Source organism: Alosa alosa, chromosome 24 (genome assembly GCF_017589495.1).
Source record: "Alosa alosa isolate M-15738 ecotype Scorff River chromosome 24, AALO_Geno_1.1, whole genome shotgun sequence".
NCBI classification, from domain to species: Eukaryota; Metazoa; Chordata; class Actinopteri; order Clupeiformes; family Clupeidae; genus Alosa; species Alosa alosa.
This window is the reverse complement of record NC_063212.1, coordinates 864,176-884,175: the sequence shown is the minus strand read 5'-3', so window position 1 is coordinate 884,175 and position 20,000 is coordinate 864,176. Positions and strand designations below refer to the sequence as shown.

Sequence of the window (20,000 nt, the reverse complement as noted above, 5' to 3'; positions counted from 1 at the left end):
TGACGTCTATCACACTATTGGTGAGTGACTCAGTTACGTTGTTTAAGTAGCCTAATTGTTTAAAACTATTTAATTGTTATCAATAGCAAGTCACACATGTCTAGGCCATCATAGGCTACATTTGCTTGTCATCTAGGCCCTATCAAACCCTTATGGTAAAAAAAACTGCATTGTGTGACAAAACTGCAGGGTTTTTTTCTGCAGTAGGCTACTGCAATATTTTTGTGCCCAAACTATTGCATTGTGCAGTACAATGTAGGCCTGTGTTCTCAGTCATGGTGGAAGACTTATTGGTCTTTGCACAGCTTTATCAGAGCAGCTGTAGCCTACTATGCCTATTGGTATTGGTAGGCCTATGTTATTGTTTACACTTTTTTGCACAGCTGTGTTAGAGCAGTCTGAAATCATTCTAATTAAAGCCGGTTTTGTTGTCATAATTGTCATGTTGAGTGAATACGAAACACTTAGCTATTTCTGTTTAAAATATCGATATATATCGTATATCGCCAATCAGCCCCAAAATATCGGGATATCAGTTTTGGTCCATATCGCCCAGCCCTACTCACACACATAAACAAACAAAACACACACACACAGACACACACACACAGAGACACACACACCACAAATAGCAATCACTGCCATGCGTGTGTGTGATGAGCAGCTGGACTCACAGGGCTTGCCCCTAATGTGCCGCGGAGTGTAACAGAGGCCTGGGTCTCCCGCTGCTCTGGCGGTCAGTGTTCCAGACACGGGTTCTGGTGTGGCAGTGGGCCGCGGCAGTGGAACCGTTCCGTTGGAGAACTGGGAGCAGCGCAGGAAGTCGGGCCAGGAGGTGTTGAACATCTGCAGCACGGGCTCACAGCCCTCCCTCGCCGCCTCACAGAACCCTACGCACGGATACACCAGATGCCTGTCAGGGAGACGGAGGAAGAGAGAGACACAGAGATGTCTACAGTGAGACAGTGAGACAGACAGATGCAGAGACAGACAGGAAGAGAGAGACACACAGAGATGACTACAGTGAGACAGACAGACAGACAGATGCAGAGACAGACAGGAAGAGAGAGAGAGACAGAGATGACTACAGTGAGACAGACAGGAAGAGAGAGAGACACACAGAGATGACTACAGTGTGACAGTGAGACAGACAGACAGATGCAGAGAGACAGGAAGAGAGAGACACAGAGATGACTACAGTGAGACAGACAGACAGATGCAGACAGACAGGAAGAGAGAGAGAGACACAGAGATGACTACAGTGAGACAGACAGACAGATGCAGAGACAGACAGGAAAGAGAGAGAGAGAGAGAGACAGACAGGAAGACCAACTAAAAATGTAATACTAACAGACAGACAACCAACATATGGACAGGCACACAGGCACAGACAGACAGACAGACAGACAGACCCACCGGTCAGTGCCGTTGCCGATGCATTGTGGGAGGGCAAGGCTGCAGCCGAACAGCATGATGTGTGTGTAGCAGCCCAGCCGGCTGAGGTAGGAGAAGAACTTCAGGAACATCTCCAGCTCGCTGCTCTTGACCACAGTCGTTCCTGACGACACACCGGTGCGGTTGTATGGCAACATGTGGCACTGAGGCTCAATGATGTCCATACATATGCCTGCAGAAACACACACACACACACACACACACACACACACACACACACACACAAATAAAAACACAGTGTATACATTTATGGTTACATACCGACATACAGTAGCCTACACACACACACACATTTACAAACAGAACCCTTTTGTATATCTATAGCATAGTATCTTGGGTGTATGGGAGTGTGTGTATCTGTTACATCTAATACAGCTTCATTCTCATAGCCTACCTGAAAGACTTTTACAGTCATTGTGTATACATGTGTATGAGTGTGTGTGTGTGTGTGTGTGGGGGGCTGCTCTTTAAATGATTTATCCTGAGTGTATTTGAACGACGGTCAGTCTTGGACGGGACCAGCGTTCCGATTTGTTCTGTCAGGAGGTCAAAACTGGCGGACGACTTTCTGTCTTTCTCTTACACACACACTAACACTCGCAGTGCACCCACACACACACACACACACAATGTATGAAAATCTGAATTCTACTCACTGATGAAAGTCTACCTTCACTGAGGACAAATACTTTCACTCTTAGTAGTGCATTTAGTGACACTCAATCACACACACACACACACACACACACACACACACACACACACACACACACACACACACACACACACACACACACACACACACACACACACACACACACACACACACACACACACACACACACACACACACCTCAGCATAGGAAGCCAGATAAATGTGACTGCTGGTCCTCCTCATACAGACTGATACTAATGGGATTTAGAAGAACGGACAGAGGAGACAGAAAAGAGTCAGAATCATGGAGGAGTGTGGGGAGGAATAAGTGATGGCATCACAGCATGGTGAGGCAAATGGAGAGAGACAGAAGGATGGAGTGAAAGGGATGGAGAGGAGAAAAGATGGGTACAAGAGATGGAGTGAATTCTAAACATCCACTGATATTTAAGGACAAGGCAAGGCAAGGCAAGACAACCTGATTTGACCTTATACCAAACTGAAACTGTACATGACACACACACACACGTTTAAACAACATCACACAAACATACAGCCCTATTTATTCATAGACACATACATGAACATAAATAATTAATTAAGTGCACTCTAGGGTTATAATGGTGCACATATTACTCTTGAACCATCACGTTCAGTGGGGAAGTGGACAGTACATGGAAAAGTCTGGTCTCAAAGTACACTGTTATTCTGAAAGAGTCCCTATTATGCTAGAAGAGTAAGGATGCAAGAACACAGTATTTTCCAGGGCTCATCTCTGTCCATCTGCATAACCCATTTTTATTTAGGTCTGTGGACCAGGTGGTAAACCCAACCCCTCCCTGTGTCCCAGTTAAGAGTAATGCTGACTGTGAAACGTTTTTATTATTTTTTACAGATAAAATGGAATCAATCAGAAGCTCTCTTACTCCTAATGCCTTCTACTCTGACAAGATAGTTTCCAGAAGTTCAGACAAGCTGATGAGATCAAATTGGTTCAAACTCACTGTGTCACATTTGAATGTGTCTTCCACTCCTATCGGCATTAGTTATTAGCCTACTGACTAATAAGAACTGTAATACCTATATAATAAGCTTCTATTAGAAGCAATGGAATCGGTTGGGTCTTGTTTGCTTTCTGTTTCTAACACTTCATTGTCAATTGGCTGTGTCCTTAATCATTTTACAATTGCGTATGTGATCCCACTGCTAAAGAAATCTGGGCTTGAAAACTAAGACTTATACCCAAGTTACCATCTAGAATTCTAGAAAAAAAATATTTTCCAAACAATTTCTCTCTGCAATGGAAAATAACAATAAGTTAGAAAAGTTGGTTTCTGAAAGTATCATAGCACTGAGACAGCACTGCTAAAGGTTACCTTTAAGGAACAGCTTATAGGAACACCTGGTGATGGCATGTACTGTACTTTGACACAACTGATTACAACATGAGGCACTAGGTGCGAGTATCTGGTACGACCTTAAGTTTTCATCTTATCTGTCAATTAGGAAGTTTTGCGTCTCTGTAACCAATTCAAATCTTCATTTCTCCTTGGTAAAAATGGTGTACTTCCGGGGTCAGTTTTGGTACCAATTTTATTTTGCTTATACATGCTTCCTCTTAGGCATATTATTTAGTTACATAGTGTATCTTTTCATTTCTATGTTGACAAGACACAAATTTACCCGACTGATAGATCCTAGTTTGCTGAATTCATTGAAAGATTTAAAAACTCGGATGTTAAACAATGTCCTTCAGCTGAACAAAACAGATCGCCTCTCAGTCCTGTACATCCGTTCCACGAAAATAAATCACACTAATCAATTTGTCTCTATCTTTTACTCCATCCCCCACTCTTGAAACTTTTGTGTATGCTTGTTTGGCATGCCTTTGTGTGTGTGTGTGGCTGCACAGAAAGTAGCCTACTGGCGCTGCAAAGGTGAATAGATTGTAGAATAGCCAAAAAAGTTGTAGCATTGTTATAAAACCTTTAAAATCTCTAAACAATCACAAGTAGGGCAGTTCATCACAGTTCATCCATTGCAACTGGATTGATGAAAGGTCACTTACACCTGTAGGCTACATTGTATTTGGGAAAAGCAGAAAATATCAGCATAATGTTATATTTTTATTTATTTATTTATTAATAAACAAAAACATCTCTGTCAGTTCCATGCAGTTTTCAACAGCTATCAAAAAGAAAGGTCATTTTTGGATGGATGGATTTTTTGTGAATGTTTCTTCTTCTACATAAGATTTTAGTCATCTTTAGTTCATGTGATACTTTATTGTTAATGCACAAATTAAGTACTGGTAGTCTGAAACGAATGCAGTTTTACATCTAACCAGTGGTGCAAATAACTGACATGTCCAAATGGGCCTTCATGAAATGCGTCACTAGACTGTTTATGCACATTTTAATGGGCCAAGTTGAAGAGCTGTTGTCCGTTATTTTTCGTGCAAATATAGGCTGATTCATGTTCCCTTGCATTGTGTAACTGAGGTCCATGGCTAGTCTGGCTTTCACCAGACCGAGCTCAATCTTTTAAGAAATCAAAAAATAAATCGCTGGCAGATCAGGCTGGGTTCACCCAGCCTAGTCCATGGTAGGCGCCCGATATTGTTTAATTTTCCGATTGAGATATCCACGCTCTGGCTATTCTAAATGCAAAAATGCATCAGGGCGTTATGACAAAACCGTGACTGTTGCAAAAGGAGAGAAGTGCCGCACACTCCCGAGTTACACATAGAAGTCTTTAATGTGACTTAAGTGACAACGTTTCGGCCTGTCAGCCTTTCTCAGGTCACGTGTGCAAAACCGTGACTGTTAACAAATTAGATCCTAATAGAAAGCTGTTAGCTTCCCTGAGCTACAGGTATAAGGTAGGCCTATTTACAACATAAATTGTCAATAGGCTATGCTGGCGACACAAATAAAATCTCCTTTGGAAACCAATGGCTTACGCCTTACAGTATCAAGCGGATTTAAGCTGCCACATCGTGGCGAAAAGTTGTAATAAAATCCACGCAGCTCCATGAATCACGGAAAGCGCGAATGAAGTAGCCACTTCTAAATGGGACCCACTGCACAGTAGCTTTTGGTCTGTTGCTAAAGCAGCCATAATGAAGGTGTCATTGTTTGGATACTTCACACACACAGGTGCTTTTTTTTTTTTTTTTTCACAGTGCTTTTTAATCTCACAGACTACAACTACCAAGCTGGAATCAAAACACCCTGCACGCACTTAAAACAAATAAACAGGCGTCTCAGTCTCACGCATGTATAGCCATAGGCAAAACTGTATCAGACTGGTGTAACGTTGGTAAATCATCCATTGCACAGAATGATTTTTGTAGCACGTGCAACAAATAATATTACGATTATGTGTACAGCCCTGCCTTGGATACATCCCTCAAAGTGCGCTCTAAAATATTAGGTTTAGATGTAGATCATCATGGGTGCGTTAATTTTGAAAATAGAGTATTGAAGTAGCCTAGTGGGTGTTTGGGAATGAACGTTAGGTCAGATGCTTTTTGAGACTTTTTGTGGTCTTAATGCAACACTTTACAAAGCACTGACAGGGCCACCAAGGACTGTGACCAAATGAACAGCAGAAAAAAAACCTATTTAGCAAGCATAAATGTCCCAGCCGGTGTTTGCATCATAGACAGGTTAGCTTTCAGGTATATTTTCCATTAGAAAACCATCGTGTTAGGGAACGTTGTGGCTAACTTACTTAGCTTGTTAGTAGGCCAGAATGAGATGAAAGTCGAAATATACAATTACAGTGCTGCTTTTAATTTGCTTGGTATAGCCGCATTTATAGTTTTCTACAAATGCAATCAAATTGGCCTCCATTACTCAACCAATGCTAACGGTAACATTATTGTACCTAGGTGCTATAGCTATTGATATTATAAAATTAACGTACCTGCAGTAAAAACCAAGCATGTCCGATAAACATTCTCAGATTTATTTCGGCTTCAAGAAGAAATGGGAATTACATTTCATGTGAAAATCGTCCTATCCTTATTAGACGTCCTCTGCGGTAAACTACAGTCCTTGTAGGAAGCATCCATTGTTTTCCCAACCCACTTTAGATTAACTTCCAACAAAATTACGTCTCACTGCAACGATGCGCCATCTAGTGGACAAACGACTACGTATCGCCAATACTGGAAATGCAGCCATGATGATGATGATGATGAATATTTGGTTTTCCTTTAATCCTACTGAATTTGTAATTATGTATCGGCCGTTCTAATTGCCGATACCGATAGTATGTGCGTGCCTGTTCAGGCCAATGAGTGTACAGTCACTAAATGTTCACATAACTTAAATTTTTTAGACCCCCCCCATGGATGAAATTCTACGAAACTTGGCATACCTCCAGAGAATGCCAGGTTACTCATACACATAAAATTTGGTGCAGTTCTGAACATCTTAACTGAAGATAGGGGCGATTAAAGCAGAATTATATTGCATTTTCACTTTTTACCGGGGGGGTGCAAATCACAAATGAGTGATTATGGGCCAGGTTGATGTGGGCCCTTGAGACCAACATACCATAAAAAATTCTTCATCCTTAGTGCCACGGTTTAGGTAGTTATTTAGGAAAAACTGAATTTTTTGGGTTTCGGGGGGCCCAGCGCGGGGGAGGGGGGAGTGGCCCCCGGGGACCAAGCGAAATTTTTCCCTAAAAGTCTAGTGGGGCTACATACAGTACCCACCAAATTTCATGTGCCCCGGTGTTTCGGTGTCATAATGAAGATAACTTTATAAATTTTTTTTGCTTCTGAGTTCTGTGTTCCATCATACCGTACACACATTTACACACACGTACCCAAGTCTGGCGCAGCAGTGGTCGGCTCAACAGTGGGCGTGTTTAAAATCCCCAGGATGCTTGCTGTAGTCGTCTGCCAATCATAAGGGAGCTTGTGAGAAGGTGTGGTCTGGGGAAGTGGAGAGGGTGAGGAAGATAATGATGAAGATGAAGACGATGTTGACGCTGACGACGTTGATGTTAACTGTGACGATGATGATAATGATGATGGTGAAGATGGTGGTGAAGATGAAGATGCTGATGAAGAGTTGTCGGCGCGGGGTCTCCAGTGGCCCATGCCCTGAGTGTGAGGCGGAGGGACAGTAGTTGCCCCTGAAGGTGTCGTCGTCATGGGAACGCCAGAGGAAGAGGTGTTTTCCGTGGCAGTTGGGCTCATTGTGATGTCCAGAGAGCGGGAATCAGCTGACTCCATTAAAGTGCTCCCTATGACACCTTGTTAACGTGCACACACGCACACACACGCACACACACACACACACACAAAGAACATACATTTATATAAAATCCATAGTGAAAGAAGGTGTTTTAAGGTCCATCTGGTGTCTTAATGTGAGTAATTATACATAGAGCTGTAGACTATTTACAGACAAGACAGAGGTTATACAGACAAGACAGAGAGAGAATTAGATACAGACAGACAGACAGACAGATAGATAGATAAATAAATAGATAGATAGATAGAGATAGATCTCTCTGAGTGTATGTGTTTGCGTGTGTGTGTGTGCGCATTGGCGCCGCCAGCCGTAATCCTGTACGCACTGTGCGTACAATTTTTCAATGCTTTATTCATGAAATCATTCAATATTACAACAAAAAAATAGCTTGTGTACTGTCTTCATTGAAACATGCGTCCCGCACAAAATGATAGCCTATGTTTAGGGCAAAGAGAATGGACATCTCAACATAAGGATACATTAGAAGATGATTGGTGTAAATTTTGTAACGCCGATAAGCAGTTCTGGTGCTTAAAAATGCAACGTTCCATTCAGGTGTTTAACAGTCAAAGGTGCACTGTTCTTAGCAGTTAAGTATATATAAGTATATATACTCTTTTGATCCCGTGAGGGAAATTTATTGAATTAGTCTCAGCACACAGTCCAGTGAGGTGAAGCACACCATCCCGGAAAGTGAGCTGCCTGCAACAACAGCGGCTTTGGGGAGCAGTGAGGGGTTAGGTGCCTTGCTCAGGGCACTTCAGCCGTGCCTACTGGTCGGAGTTCGAACTGGCAACCCTCCGGTTACAAGTCCGAAATGCTAACCAGTAGGCCACGGCTTTTTTGCTTATACTGAGTTATGCTGAAGGCAGTGAGATTAGGCATTGCATCCTACAGTCACTCAGTTTGGAACATCGCAGTTTGGGTTTTCAAGATTGATAAGATTCAGTTAATGTGTAGAGTATGGATCATCTCAAAGTTTGGGACAACCAAACAGCAGTGTAAGCAAATTCTTATTGTTGGGTTACATAGCTGTCTTTTCTCTAGGCCTAGGCCTATCACAAATCGTGACATAAACTCATTGCTTTCTTTTTTCTTTTCTTTCCCTTGTTCACGTGTGGTAGTGAAGTGATAATGCCTTTAAAGCAATGTTCACGTCACGTGAGCTAGAGCCGATATGGCCAGAGCTGCTTGCTCTGTAAAGGCATTTCTGTCCCACCCAAATTGTGTTAAAATGGTGTGTTTAGCAGTCAGAATTTAAAAAAAAATCCTGGGGGTGAAACCTCCCTCATCCCAGAAATTTTAAAAAGCTTGAAACACCTCTATGTGTAGGGTAGCCATTCACCATTCTTTTACTTTTTTGGGGGGTTAGCATCCTGGGCCATGGTGTGTACTATGGAATACAACCCTAGCGGCGCCCTGTGTGTGTGTGTGTGTGTGTGTGTGTATGTGTGTGTACACGTACCAGTTACACCTATAATGTGGGAGACAGTAGTCATGAACTCATTTGCATACCGGCCATGTTTAAATACCTCCACAGCTGAGGCACACACACTCATACCCTCACTATGCACACTCTCCATCACCCCCTCTCTCTCTCTCTCCATTGGCCTCTCTGTCTCTCCCACTACTTCTCTCTCTCTCTCTCCCTTTCTCTCTCATTTTTCTTGTGAACTCTCCTACTCCCTCTCTCCCTCCTGACTCTCTCCACACAAACCGAGGTGAGGGGGAGTTGACAGCCCAGGCTTCTGAAGGCTTTTGTTTGTTAAGTTCCCTTTCAAATTAGTCAAATTAAATCTGAGCTTCACCCCCACAGATGCCATTAGACTACATGACTCATCAGATGTGTGTGTGTGTGTGTGTGTGTGTGTGTGTGTGTGTGTGAGTGTGTGAGTGTGTGTGTGTGTATGAGAGAGTGAGAGAGAGAGAGAAAGAGAGAGGACTGTTTCTGCATGCATGTTCAAGAGTGGCATCCTCTTCCCCACATGAGAACTCTTTCCCTAGCTGTGTGTCTGCTGTCAAACAAACTATATTGACATCTGGCCTCCCAGCTACACCCCAGAGGCTGTCACTGACCATTACACCACAACAGGTGCTTCAGTCTGCCACACACACACACACACATCTACACACACAGAGAGAGAGACTGTTATATACACATACATGCATCACACACACACCATACACACACAGAGGCTGTCTCATAGGAGTGTGTGTGTTTGCATGCACATAAATGCATAAACACACACACACCTGCAGGACACTGAGTGGAATCCCCAGACAATCCAGATGTTGACTTTTCCCACCTGGTCAGTCACAAACGCATATTTTTTGTATTATTCTAGTCGAACAGCAGTACGGTAAAAGTTGTCATACTAAACACACACCCTCACACAGACACACAAAAACATGCATGCGCACGTAGACACACACACACACACACACACACACACACAGGTATGCACGCACGCATGTATACGCGCACATACACACACACACACTATAATGGGGCAACAGTGTGTGTGTGTGTGTGTGTGTGTGTGTGTGTGTGTGTGTGTGTGTGTGTGTGTGTGTAAAAAAGTCCTGAAAGGGGTTCTATCATATTTGAACACCCTATTCTCTTCACTAATAATGACTATATTACACTGTTCCTTCTCAGTACAGAAAGAATTCAAGTCATGTGAGTCCATCAACTAAAAGAGGAATATGAACACTATGATGAAAACATATTGTACATTTGGAAAAAAAATCACTTTTTGATGCCTATTTGCTCAGCCCTTGTGCTCTCCCTCTCTGTCATATCTTGACAGACTGGCATTCTCCATCTCTATGCGTGACTTTATTTATGTGTGTGTGTGTGTGTGTGTGTGTGTGTGTGTGTGTGTGTGTGTTGTTGAATTGCATTGATGAGTCACAGGATGATGTGACAGATTTAGACACATTCAAAAACCTGCTCTATTCCACACCATCTGCAACACACTCATACTCATGCACACACACACACACACACAACACACTCATAATCATGCACACAAAAACACACACACACACACATACAAAAGACTTATATAAGCAGACCACAATGCCACCTCATACATACACACACAGGAATAAAAGATCAAACATCTGAACTCTTCCAGTGAGAGCACCTAACAAAACCAAGTCTGACATTAGCTCATGTGACTACAATCTTCATACAGAACAGACATACTGTAGATACCACAAGACACAAACAGACAGATAGACAGACACACACACACGCTGTGAGACTTTCACACTCAAAGAACCGTCAACAAGTTCAACACTCTCATAACACACACACACACACACACACACACACACACACATCTATGGCCTAATGGCATGGGGCTCCTGTGGGGGAGGGCTCTCAAAGGACAGCTGTTCTCTGACTAGTCCATTACCCCCCATCCATCTAACTCATTGGTCACTTAAACCCAATAAATCTCAGCAACTGGATCATTAACTTCAAATCTGGTGTCTGGGTGAGTTTGAGAAAGTGTACCAGCATCTCTTTTCCCTAATGTGACAGCACTAAAGAGAAAGCGAGGACAGCTATCAATAAAGTCTTATAGACTGAAGGAACAAGACTGTGTCAGTTTACTATAAGGAGTATGCACTAGTATAAATGTTTGAGTGTGTGTGTGTGTGTGTGTGTGTGTGTGTGTGTGTGTGTGTGTGAGCGCGCTAAAGCAGGCGTGGGTGGAAAAGAAAAAACTGGCTGACAGAGCAACTAAGCTTGTCATCAGCCTCAACAGAATCACATCTGTGCAATGCTCTCACATAAGCGTGCTCTAACTACACAAGACATTCTAAAGCACACCCACACCCAGTTTAAATCAAACTTAGAGGAAAGCAGATCAATCCTTTCATGTGATTTTGTGTGTGTGTGTGATTTTTTTCTTGATCTTGACATTTAATTGTAGCCTATTGTAGCCTATGCACAGCATATCGGTAATATTGTAACTTCTACAGCCATACCACTTCAGCTCCATTAATTTGGAAATAAAAAAAATATACAGAGAGTCATGTGCATTTACCTGTGAATGCCAACAGTACCAACAGAACGCATGCGAATGCGCAGATCGCGAGGATGAGGATGAGCAGAAGCAGACGGATGTGCCTGGCAGAACGGGAGCCCAGCTTCTGGGAGCACGGGCCTCCCGTCATCTCTGCACCGTTGCCGCTCACCTGCGTGACAGAACACACACGAGACTCTCTAAGCCACACATTATGATCCGACACCCGTTAGCTGGGACACGACTTTGGTGAGTTGGAGACGCGGAGGCGTCCAGACGAAAGGAGCCCGAACGGCTCGTGACGGGTCTTAGACCTACTTAAAGAGTGCTCTAACTAGAGCGAACAGAATAGGGTCAATGGACTTCGTTGGGGACTCGCGCGAGATTAAAATCACTCATTAAAACGATAATGATTTCGCTCCTGACAGTGGCTGGTAGACCGTTAAACACGGGGAAAATACAGCTTTCTAAAGTTACAGAGCAGAGACCAAGTAACAAACATAACAGACAACATTGTGCCTACCTAATAGCCTAATAATGAAAATAATAATATTAATAATATTAACAAAATAATATCATTTTAATTTAATTTGCCTAATTCATCTAATGCATTTAGGTCTAGGTTATGTCACTAGGTAGACTAAATTATTCCTATAGCCTAGGCTACATATAGGCCTATTGGATCTCTTAAAGTTCAGCCAGGTTTAGTGGCAGAACTAGACTACCGAAGAGTTGAAACACACTTACCTGCGGCTGAATCTTAGCTCCCTACCGGAGTCTACTCAACGAACCTCACACCAGTGTTCATATAGCCTTCACTGGTCCGCATAGGGTAGGCTACAAATGCCCAAAATACCGCTCCTTGTGATTTCACCTAAATGACAACAGACATGTTTTGAAGTGAGGGGTTCGGGCACGAGTGAGCCGCCTCCGGTCTGCTCGCCAGAGTTTTTTTACAGCCAGGTTTCCGAAAGCTGTCACTCCGACGTTCATAAAGCTAGCGGGTCCTAGCGCCACCGTGCTCACGCCAACGGCGAAGGGTCGATTCGTCAACCTAATCCACTTGGAACAGGCAGGGCTTCTTCCATCCAAATCGTATTTTTACCCAGTGGCTCGTAACGGCGAGATCTTCTCACAGCTGCGGCGACTCGCAAATTGGTGACAGAGACCGCGCAAAGAGATAACGGCAGTAGGACCTCGCGGAATAGCCAACCAGTCAAAAAAGACCCCCCTCTCGCTTGCACGGTTATTTTTACTCAGGTATTTTTCGCTTCAGACTTTCCATGCCTGCGACTGGGGGGCTCACGGGACAACACAAGGGCCATCTGAAATCTCAGCTCGCAAGGAAGAACTTTATTTATAGAGCCCCGCGGGATCGAGGACCCCACGTTCCACCGGGACAGGCGCAAGAATCGTGCCTACATGTGCGTTAGGGCAAGAGGGCTGCGCGTATGGGTTGAACAGGGCTCGAGTTGACAGAGGGGGCGAGGTGGGCTCCCATCTGCCGATTCTAAATCAAACATGGGAAGGCTCGGGTATGTGTACGCGCTACTTATTCGCGCACTTGCGAGTCTGCCGGACCAAGTCGAGCGGTAGTGGACATGAGCGTCTGCCTGAAAGCTAAACTTTACCCCAATATAAATAATAACAGTACATCTACAACGGCAACTGTCCAATGGAGCAGAAGAAACGCTATTGGAATTTGCGTTGAAAAGTTCAACGAAGGATGCTACTTCATTGCATGTGTAACAGTGCCATTCTAACGTTCTCTTTCCTGTAGCTGCACCTCTCCTGCGTTCTATATCCCCAAATGAATCACTCTTGAAGACACAAATAGATAATTATAAGGAAAACAGACTGTATTCCATATGATATTTATTTAAATTACTTAAGCTATTCTTATGTAATTAATTAATCTTAGTCTAAATGATTAATAGAAGTTACTGTAATACAGATTTTTTAAAAACGGTAGGACTGACCAGAACTAACTGGTGTCCCAACGCACACAGGACAATTACCCATCACATTACTGGACTGAATTGTTCAGAAGGAATGCTTATAAGTCCCTCAGCGCTCCTTACCACAGGTTGCTGGCGCGGGTCTCCATGGCTCAGCGCGTGGAAGTTCTCCGTGGAAAACATGACACCAGGCGCTCCGTCACCGGTGAATCCCGCGCCGGATCACCCGGTTTCCACGTATCGCATTCGTCAGTGAGAAAGGAAAGTGGAGCGCTCGGAGCAAAAGGAAGAAATCGGGGAGGGGGCAGAAGTGGGCTTTCCTCACCTATCCCATAATTTTCTTGCCCAGTCCATTTGCAAACCCAACCCCCTGAGTGTGCGCCACCAACACCCCTTTGGTTGCAACAGCTTCGGTTCATTTGACTGTTTAGCTTTAGCATCGGTGTGCAGGTGTTATAGGTTTTGCTGTAGGTTGGGTTTACTGAGGTTGCTTGAGGCATTTGTGATGTTAGAAGCGCCTCCTTATTGTAACTGACATATTAAAGGTAAAGGTAAGTAAAGGTATGTGTCAGAAGGACATTACATGCAATGCACACACTTTATATATCCAAAGTAGTATAATAGTATTTCTGATATGTTGCTGATTGGATCATAAACGGCCACAGCAACAAAGGGGAATGACTGACTCTTCTCTAATAACTGTGTTACATGTTATTTTCTATATTTCTGATATGTTGCTGATTGGATCATAAACGGCCACAGCAACAAAGGGGAATGACTGACTCTTCTCTAATAACTGTTACATGTTATTTTCTATATTTCTGGTATGTTGCTGATTGGATCATAAACGGCCACAGCAATGAAGAAAAGTGAAAGTGACTGATAATGACTGACTGACTATTATTGTGTTACATGCTCCAAATGTAAATCACTTTGAGCTGCATTCTGTGTATGAAAGGTGCTATACAAATAAAGCTTATTATTATTATTATTATTATTATTATTATTATTAGTAGTAGTAGTAGTAGTAGTAGTAGTAGTAGTAGTAGTATTACTATTACTTTGGATCCATAACCATGACTACAAAACAAACTGAAAATGTAAACATGAAACAAGGCTTCATCTTGACTCAAGGCCATTTTTATCCAGAACTACTGAATTCTGTGATACAATGTCAAAACTCTAAGCAAATCTCTAGGAATTAGAATAGTAGGTTGATCCTCCAACACATCTTCCAAAGATGAACCAGAAACCATACTTGAACAAGGTACCTTTTTTGACATTTTATTATGGCCATCATTTTTCCATATAGGATTCTATTCTACAACTCATTTTTTCCAACTCAGGTCAAAAGGTAAATTAGAAGAAACAAATAGTACTAGCATAAGATTAGAGACAAATTAGATTAAACATCCAAGTCCTTAAGGGGCCATTCCATTTGCAATTCATATCATAAGTTTGACAGATGACTGTTTACATTTCAGAGAACATCCTAAACTGTCCTTACTTTTAAGTGTGTGGGGGTGTACCATGCCAAGCTTAACAAAACATGTGCATCTACCTGTACACCTCAGTGTAAAATACCACTGAATGACCACTGCTACAGTAAGGACATTCAGAGTCCCTCAGATCAGGAACAAAAGGACTATTAAGACCAGTAGCAGTGATCTCTTTTCCTTTTGATGTTTTGTTTGTTTGGGACAGAGGAGGCAAACAAGCTCTTCTAGTGGACCTGCAATAAGTAGAAGGCTGCCGCAGCCAGGAGGACGCCACACACAGGCACCAGGAGGTACTTCCTGTACTGGAGCCATGCTCCCTCGTCTGGCTCCGCCTCCGTGATCCGACGGTTCTTCTTTCTCCGGCCTTTCTGGCGTTTTTCAAAGGCTTCCAGCTCAGCCTACACACACACACACACACACACACACACACACACACACACACACACACACACACACACACCAAAAACAAATCATCATTACTGGACAGTTTGTGTGTGGTGTTCTCGTCTAAAAAAAGTTGTGCTCTATCTTTGTCCTGCAGACACACAGATGCACGCCGCAGTAGTCTAGTTTGCCGAGACAAACACAGCTGAACATCCATTAACTAACAAGTCACATGCAGAGATTCGCTGTCACACACACACACAACTTTGTGGTTATTCAACAAATGTACACCTACCCACCCACACCACGCACACACACACACACACACCACCTGCTGTTTTTTCCTCTCCTCTTCTAAAGCAGCTCGCTCCTCAGCTTCTTTCATCTGAAACATAGACAGACATCAGAGAGAAACACACACACACACACACACACACACACACCTATGCTATCTAAACATCAGGGAGACGGTATCTGAATCTCTACTGGTACTGCTCCGCATTTGACCCATTTAAATTATGGTGGAGGTTTGACTGAGAAATACACCTTAAACATTAAAGGCATCCTGCAAACTAATGGGGCTAACCATAGGGCTATTTCAAACCATACTGCATCAATTACCACCTCCCAGACACACACACACACACAATCACAACAAAAGATACACAAATATAAAAATACACTCACATACATACATACATACAGGCAGACACACACACACACACACACACACACAGCTATACAAACCTCGGTAGTTTTCTTCAAGATGGTCTTGCACACATGGTCACACACCACTAAGTCAGGCTGCTGTGCTTGGGAACAGGAGAACTCCTGAGCAACAGAATTGGAAGGTTAGAGCAAAAACAAACTCCACACTGGGCATTTCTATGTGCTGCTCTGCACTAGGGCTGGGTTGGATGTCAATGCCAACGTGAGTTGGATGCATATGCAGATGAGCATACAAGTGTGTGTGACTATGGATCTATGTTTCCATACTTGGAAACTTAAATGTGTCGATGTGTGTTTGCAGCCAGTTTTTTGTACATGTGTGTGTGTGTGTTTGTGTGTGTGTGCGTACCTTCTTGATCCTCTTGCAGGGGCACTTCACTTTAACTCTATGAGTACAGGACTCTACACAGTCTCCAGGGTGACACAGCTCTTTACAGCGATGCCCACAGCCAAGCTACAAGCCCAACCACAAGCACACCAAACAAGACAATCATATAGAGACACACACTAACTCAATATCTATAGACACATGCAAGTACAAATGTATTCATTGTGCAGGTTCATATATAATGGATCACAATCATATTAAATGTCAACACACACACAGACACACACACACACACTGCATCCCCATTTCCCCATTTAAAATACACATTTCAGTGTAAACCAACTAATTCTCCCTCTGTTGGTACAGTAAACACACATTGTTCCTTCCTTGTGTGTGTGTGTGTGTAAGACTGTGTGTGTGTGTGTGTGTGGTTACACACATGTGTCTTTCTCTCTCCAGGAACTTGGACTATTTTGTTATTGAGTGCTGCTGTGGTCTGTAATGGTTTGTCTGGTTAGATGTTGATTGCTTGTGTTTGATCGGTAAAGGCAATGTGTGGTTGCACTGACTGATTGAAGTGGACAGAGGAGAGAGAGGCGAACCAGAAAAGGGAAAACAGAGAAGAAAATGAGAAAGACAAAAGGGGGGTAGTGGAAAGGGAGAGCAGTTGTTTGTCCAAGGCAAACTGTTCCCAGGTGATGCCAATCTCCACATGAGGGCAAATTCCGAGCCAGCTCAATGACCCATGATGGCATCACACAAGGACACAGACACATACATGCATACACACACACACAGACACAGCAAGTTTTTCTTGTAAACACAGAAACACATGTTTTCCCCTGAAAGCTCACAAACAAAACCTAATGAAACAGAAACACATGCGAAAAAATATACACTTGCAGAGAAACAGCAGGGAGAGAGTAAGAGAGAGAGAGAGAGAAAAAGCACATATCTCACCCTCTCAGGCAAGTCAAAATGCATCCTGATGAATGATCTAGTTGATTGAGGGTTATTTGGTATGATATGTGCATGGAGTCTTTATTTAGGAGCCCATTGTTGCCATATATTCAGACTGAGAGGGGATGTAGGCATGTTGAGGTGTGAACTGTGCACTGTGGCAGCCCTGTGCTCACACACACCTGTTTGGGACACTGGTTCTTGCAGGATCCCAGCTGTGTTTTACCCTCATCATCTGCTGAAGTCAACTTCCTGCAAATAGCACAGACACACACAGGCAGAGAAATGAAGCACAGTTTGGGCTGTGTCTCAGCGGAACTCAAACACATGTACAATCACTGTCAGAGAATATGTGTCAAATCAGACCAATGTCCTTAGGGTTTTAAATCAGTCATTTGAATGTTATCAGGGTAAGTGTTCATTTTTCTGTCTATGTTGAAAACCCCTTGTCAGTCAGTACTGTGAAAGTAAAAAGTGTAAGACAGGCGAGTACAAACGCGTGTATACTCTGATTGTCACGAACACACCTGTTTTAGCAAAGTCGTGTGTTCGTTCGTCACCATAAGAACAACATGCCACAAATGTTCCTAACTCTTAAAGGGCATGGCAGATGGCAGTCTCATTGGTTTAATAGATGTTCTGCCCAAAACACACCCACGGTTAATTAAGAAACGTAAGAACAACCCTTTTGAACTATGTGCCTGGAGTCTGATCACTCATTCCGCCACCAAAGCAGCAAAAGTAGTCTGGACACACCCGAAATGCAGCGAGGGTTGAAGCAGAGCACAGCCCAAACCATGGTTCATAGCTCAATATCTGACAAGTTATATTTGGGCATTAATATTTTGAAAAGTATCACACATAGCCAAACCAAACTTTATAAGATGGAAGAGAAAAATGAGTATGACTGAATGATGATGATGATCATAAAAAAAATAATACAAACATTGTTCTATTCATGTTGTGTCAATATTTGATGCCAAATAATGGGCTTGAATATATTAAGGATACGTTTTTCACAAATTTTCAAAGGACTAAAATGTTATGTGGGGTAGGTAGTAGGAACATGAGAATCTATGTGGAAGTAGTGTACACAGTGTCAATGTTGTACCATACATATTATATATAGGTATAACAATGCAATTAACTGTGTGCATTTACCAATGGATGTACAACATTGGGACTTTGAAAAATGTATATATACTTTTAGAGTACATACATTATGTATATTACCACATAGAGTTTCATGTTACTTCTAACCAGTGTTGTAATGTAACGGAGTACAAATACTTCGTTACTGTACTTAAGTAGAAATTTCACGTATCTGTCCTTTACTTCGCTATTTAAATTTATGTAAACTTTCACTTTTACTCCACTACATTTCCTAGATAAAATGTATACTTTTACTCCGTTATATTTCCACTAAGCATCTTCGTTACTTGTTACTAAAAAATAAAATTAGAAGAAATGTGTGTGACTGCAATAAGGGAGGTTTGGTGAATCACTGCTCCTATAGATTGCATTACCCACGCTCCACATGCCGCACGCCCTATTTCACCGCTTGTTTGTTGCAAGAGGAGGAGGACGCACAACTGAAACCGCCATGGAAGCACGAGCACCTACTGGAGGACCTCCCGTTATCGTAGACGACCACCCCGACGATAGTGGTGAACTCGGTGAACGGGGTAGTGGTGAAGATAACGTCATACACCCGTGGCCGTATTTGCAAGTAATGTTTCTGAACATTGGCAGCTTTCTTTGAAGCTGAACACTCCGCTACCTGCCTCAGCGGCTTGTGAAAGACTATTTAGCATCACAGGACTTGTCTTCAGTCCAAGAAGAGTAAGACTGAATTCTGGCAACTTTAAAAACCAGCTTCTTTTGAAGATGAACAGACACCTTTTCAGTTTCAACTAATGACTGGCGTATTAGTAGCTGCTGGACATAGGTGGCCTGTGTGTGTGTGTGTGTGTGTGAGATGGTGACCTGGGGAGTAAATGCTCATACCACATGACCAAAATGTTCCCCCTACCAGCAGGTAATTTTCTTTTGAAAGAAATAAGTTATTTATTTTTCATTTTTACCTGACGTTCATCCAAAAGTGAAATTTCTGTTTCTGTTTTTTTCTTTGATGTCAGCTCTAAAATGATGCCGTTTGTTCTTTGAACTTAAGACAATTGTGCCTGAAAAGTCCTAGAAAAGAATGCGATTTTGATTTGATGAGTGAGATTAAGAAGATATGGGAACCCTGAATATGCTTTATGCTTTGCTATAAGAAAGCCACAATAAAGTTCACAAATAAAAGTTCTAACCGCTTGCTTTTTTTAAAAAAACTTTTACTTCAGAAAATTACTTTTGATACTTAAGTTACAGCATATATCAGATACTTTAAGACTTTTACTTAAGTAATATTCTAAAAGGTAACTTTTACTTCTACCAAAGTCATTTTCTAGTACGATACTTGTACTTTTACTCAAGTATTGCTTTCTAGTACTTTATACAACACTTCTTCTAACTACCCCACACACCATTTTAGTCCTATAAAAATGACCAAATGCATTCACACCTTCATCATCTTCATGCTCATGTTGTGGAGACCTAACATATTGGCACAAAGTATTTTATTTGCAAAACAGGGATTGGTGCCATGTGGGTACAAGAAATGACTTATAATATCCTCAATGTAATGGCTATGCAATACAAACCTTTAATGGTCAAG

The 20,000-nt window shown here is 42.5% G+C and overlaps 2 protein-coding genes across 4 annotated transcripts in view; both read right to left on the bottom strand.

Annotated features, from left to right (window-relative positions):
* The window catches only part of corin (corin, serine peptidase), a gene marked incomplete in the record, with an annotated part of 29,651 nt that extends 15,984 nt beyond the window's left edge, over nucleotides 1-13,667 (bottom strand). Inside the window, 5 exon segments of the mRNA XM_048236028.1 lie at nucleotides 675-913; nucleotides 1,417-1,627; nucleotides 6,953-7,384; nucleotides 11,445-11,595; nucleotides 13,505-13,667. Of these exon segments, the coding sequence (XP_048091985.1) occupies nucleotides 675-913; nucleotides 1,417-1,627; nucleotides 6,953-7,384; nucleotides 11,445-11,595; nucleotides 13,505-13,564 (1,093 nt within the window).
* Nucleotides 13,668-14,651: 984 nt separating this feature from the next.
* nfxl1 (nuclear transcription factor, X-box binding-like 1) overlaps nucleotides 14,652-20,000 on the bottom strand; it is a 29,933-nt gene continuing 24,584 nt past the window's right edge. The window contains exons 19-23 of one of the 3 annotated variants that reach the window (XM_048236025.1): nucleotides 17,464-17,533; nucleotides 16,343-16,447; nucleotides 16,012-16,095; nucleotides 15,596-15,649; nucleotides 14,652-15,278 (exon numbers count right to left, since the gene is read on the bottom strand). In XM_048236025.1, coding sequence (XP_048091982.1) covers nucleotides 15,105-15,278; nucleotides 15,596-15,649; nucleotides 16,012-16,095; nucleotides 16,343-16,447; nucleotides 17,464-17,533 — 487 coding nt within the window. In that variant the 3' untranslated portion in view covers nucleotides 14,652-15,104. Of the gene's footprint in view, nucleotides 15,279-15,595; nucleotides 15,650-16,011; nucleotides 16,096-16,342; nucleotides 16,448-17,463; nucleotides 17,534-19,844; nucleotides 19,880-19,986 lie in introns of those variants that run through there. The other 2 variants (XM_048236026.1, XM_048236027.1) reach the window with 2 other exon arrangements.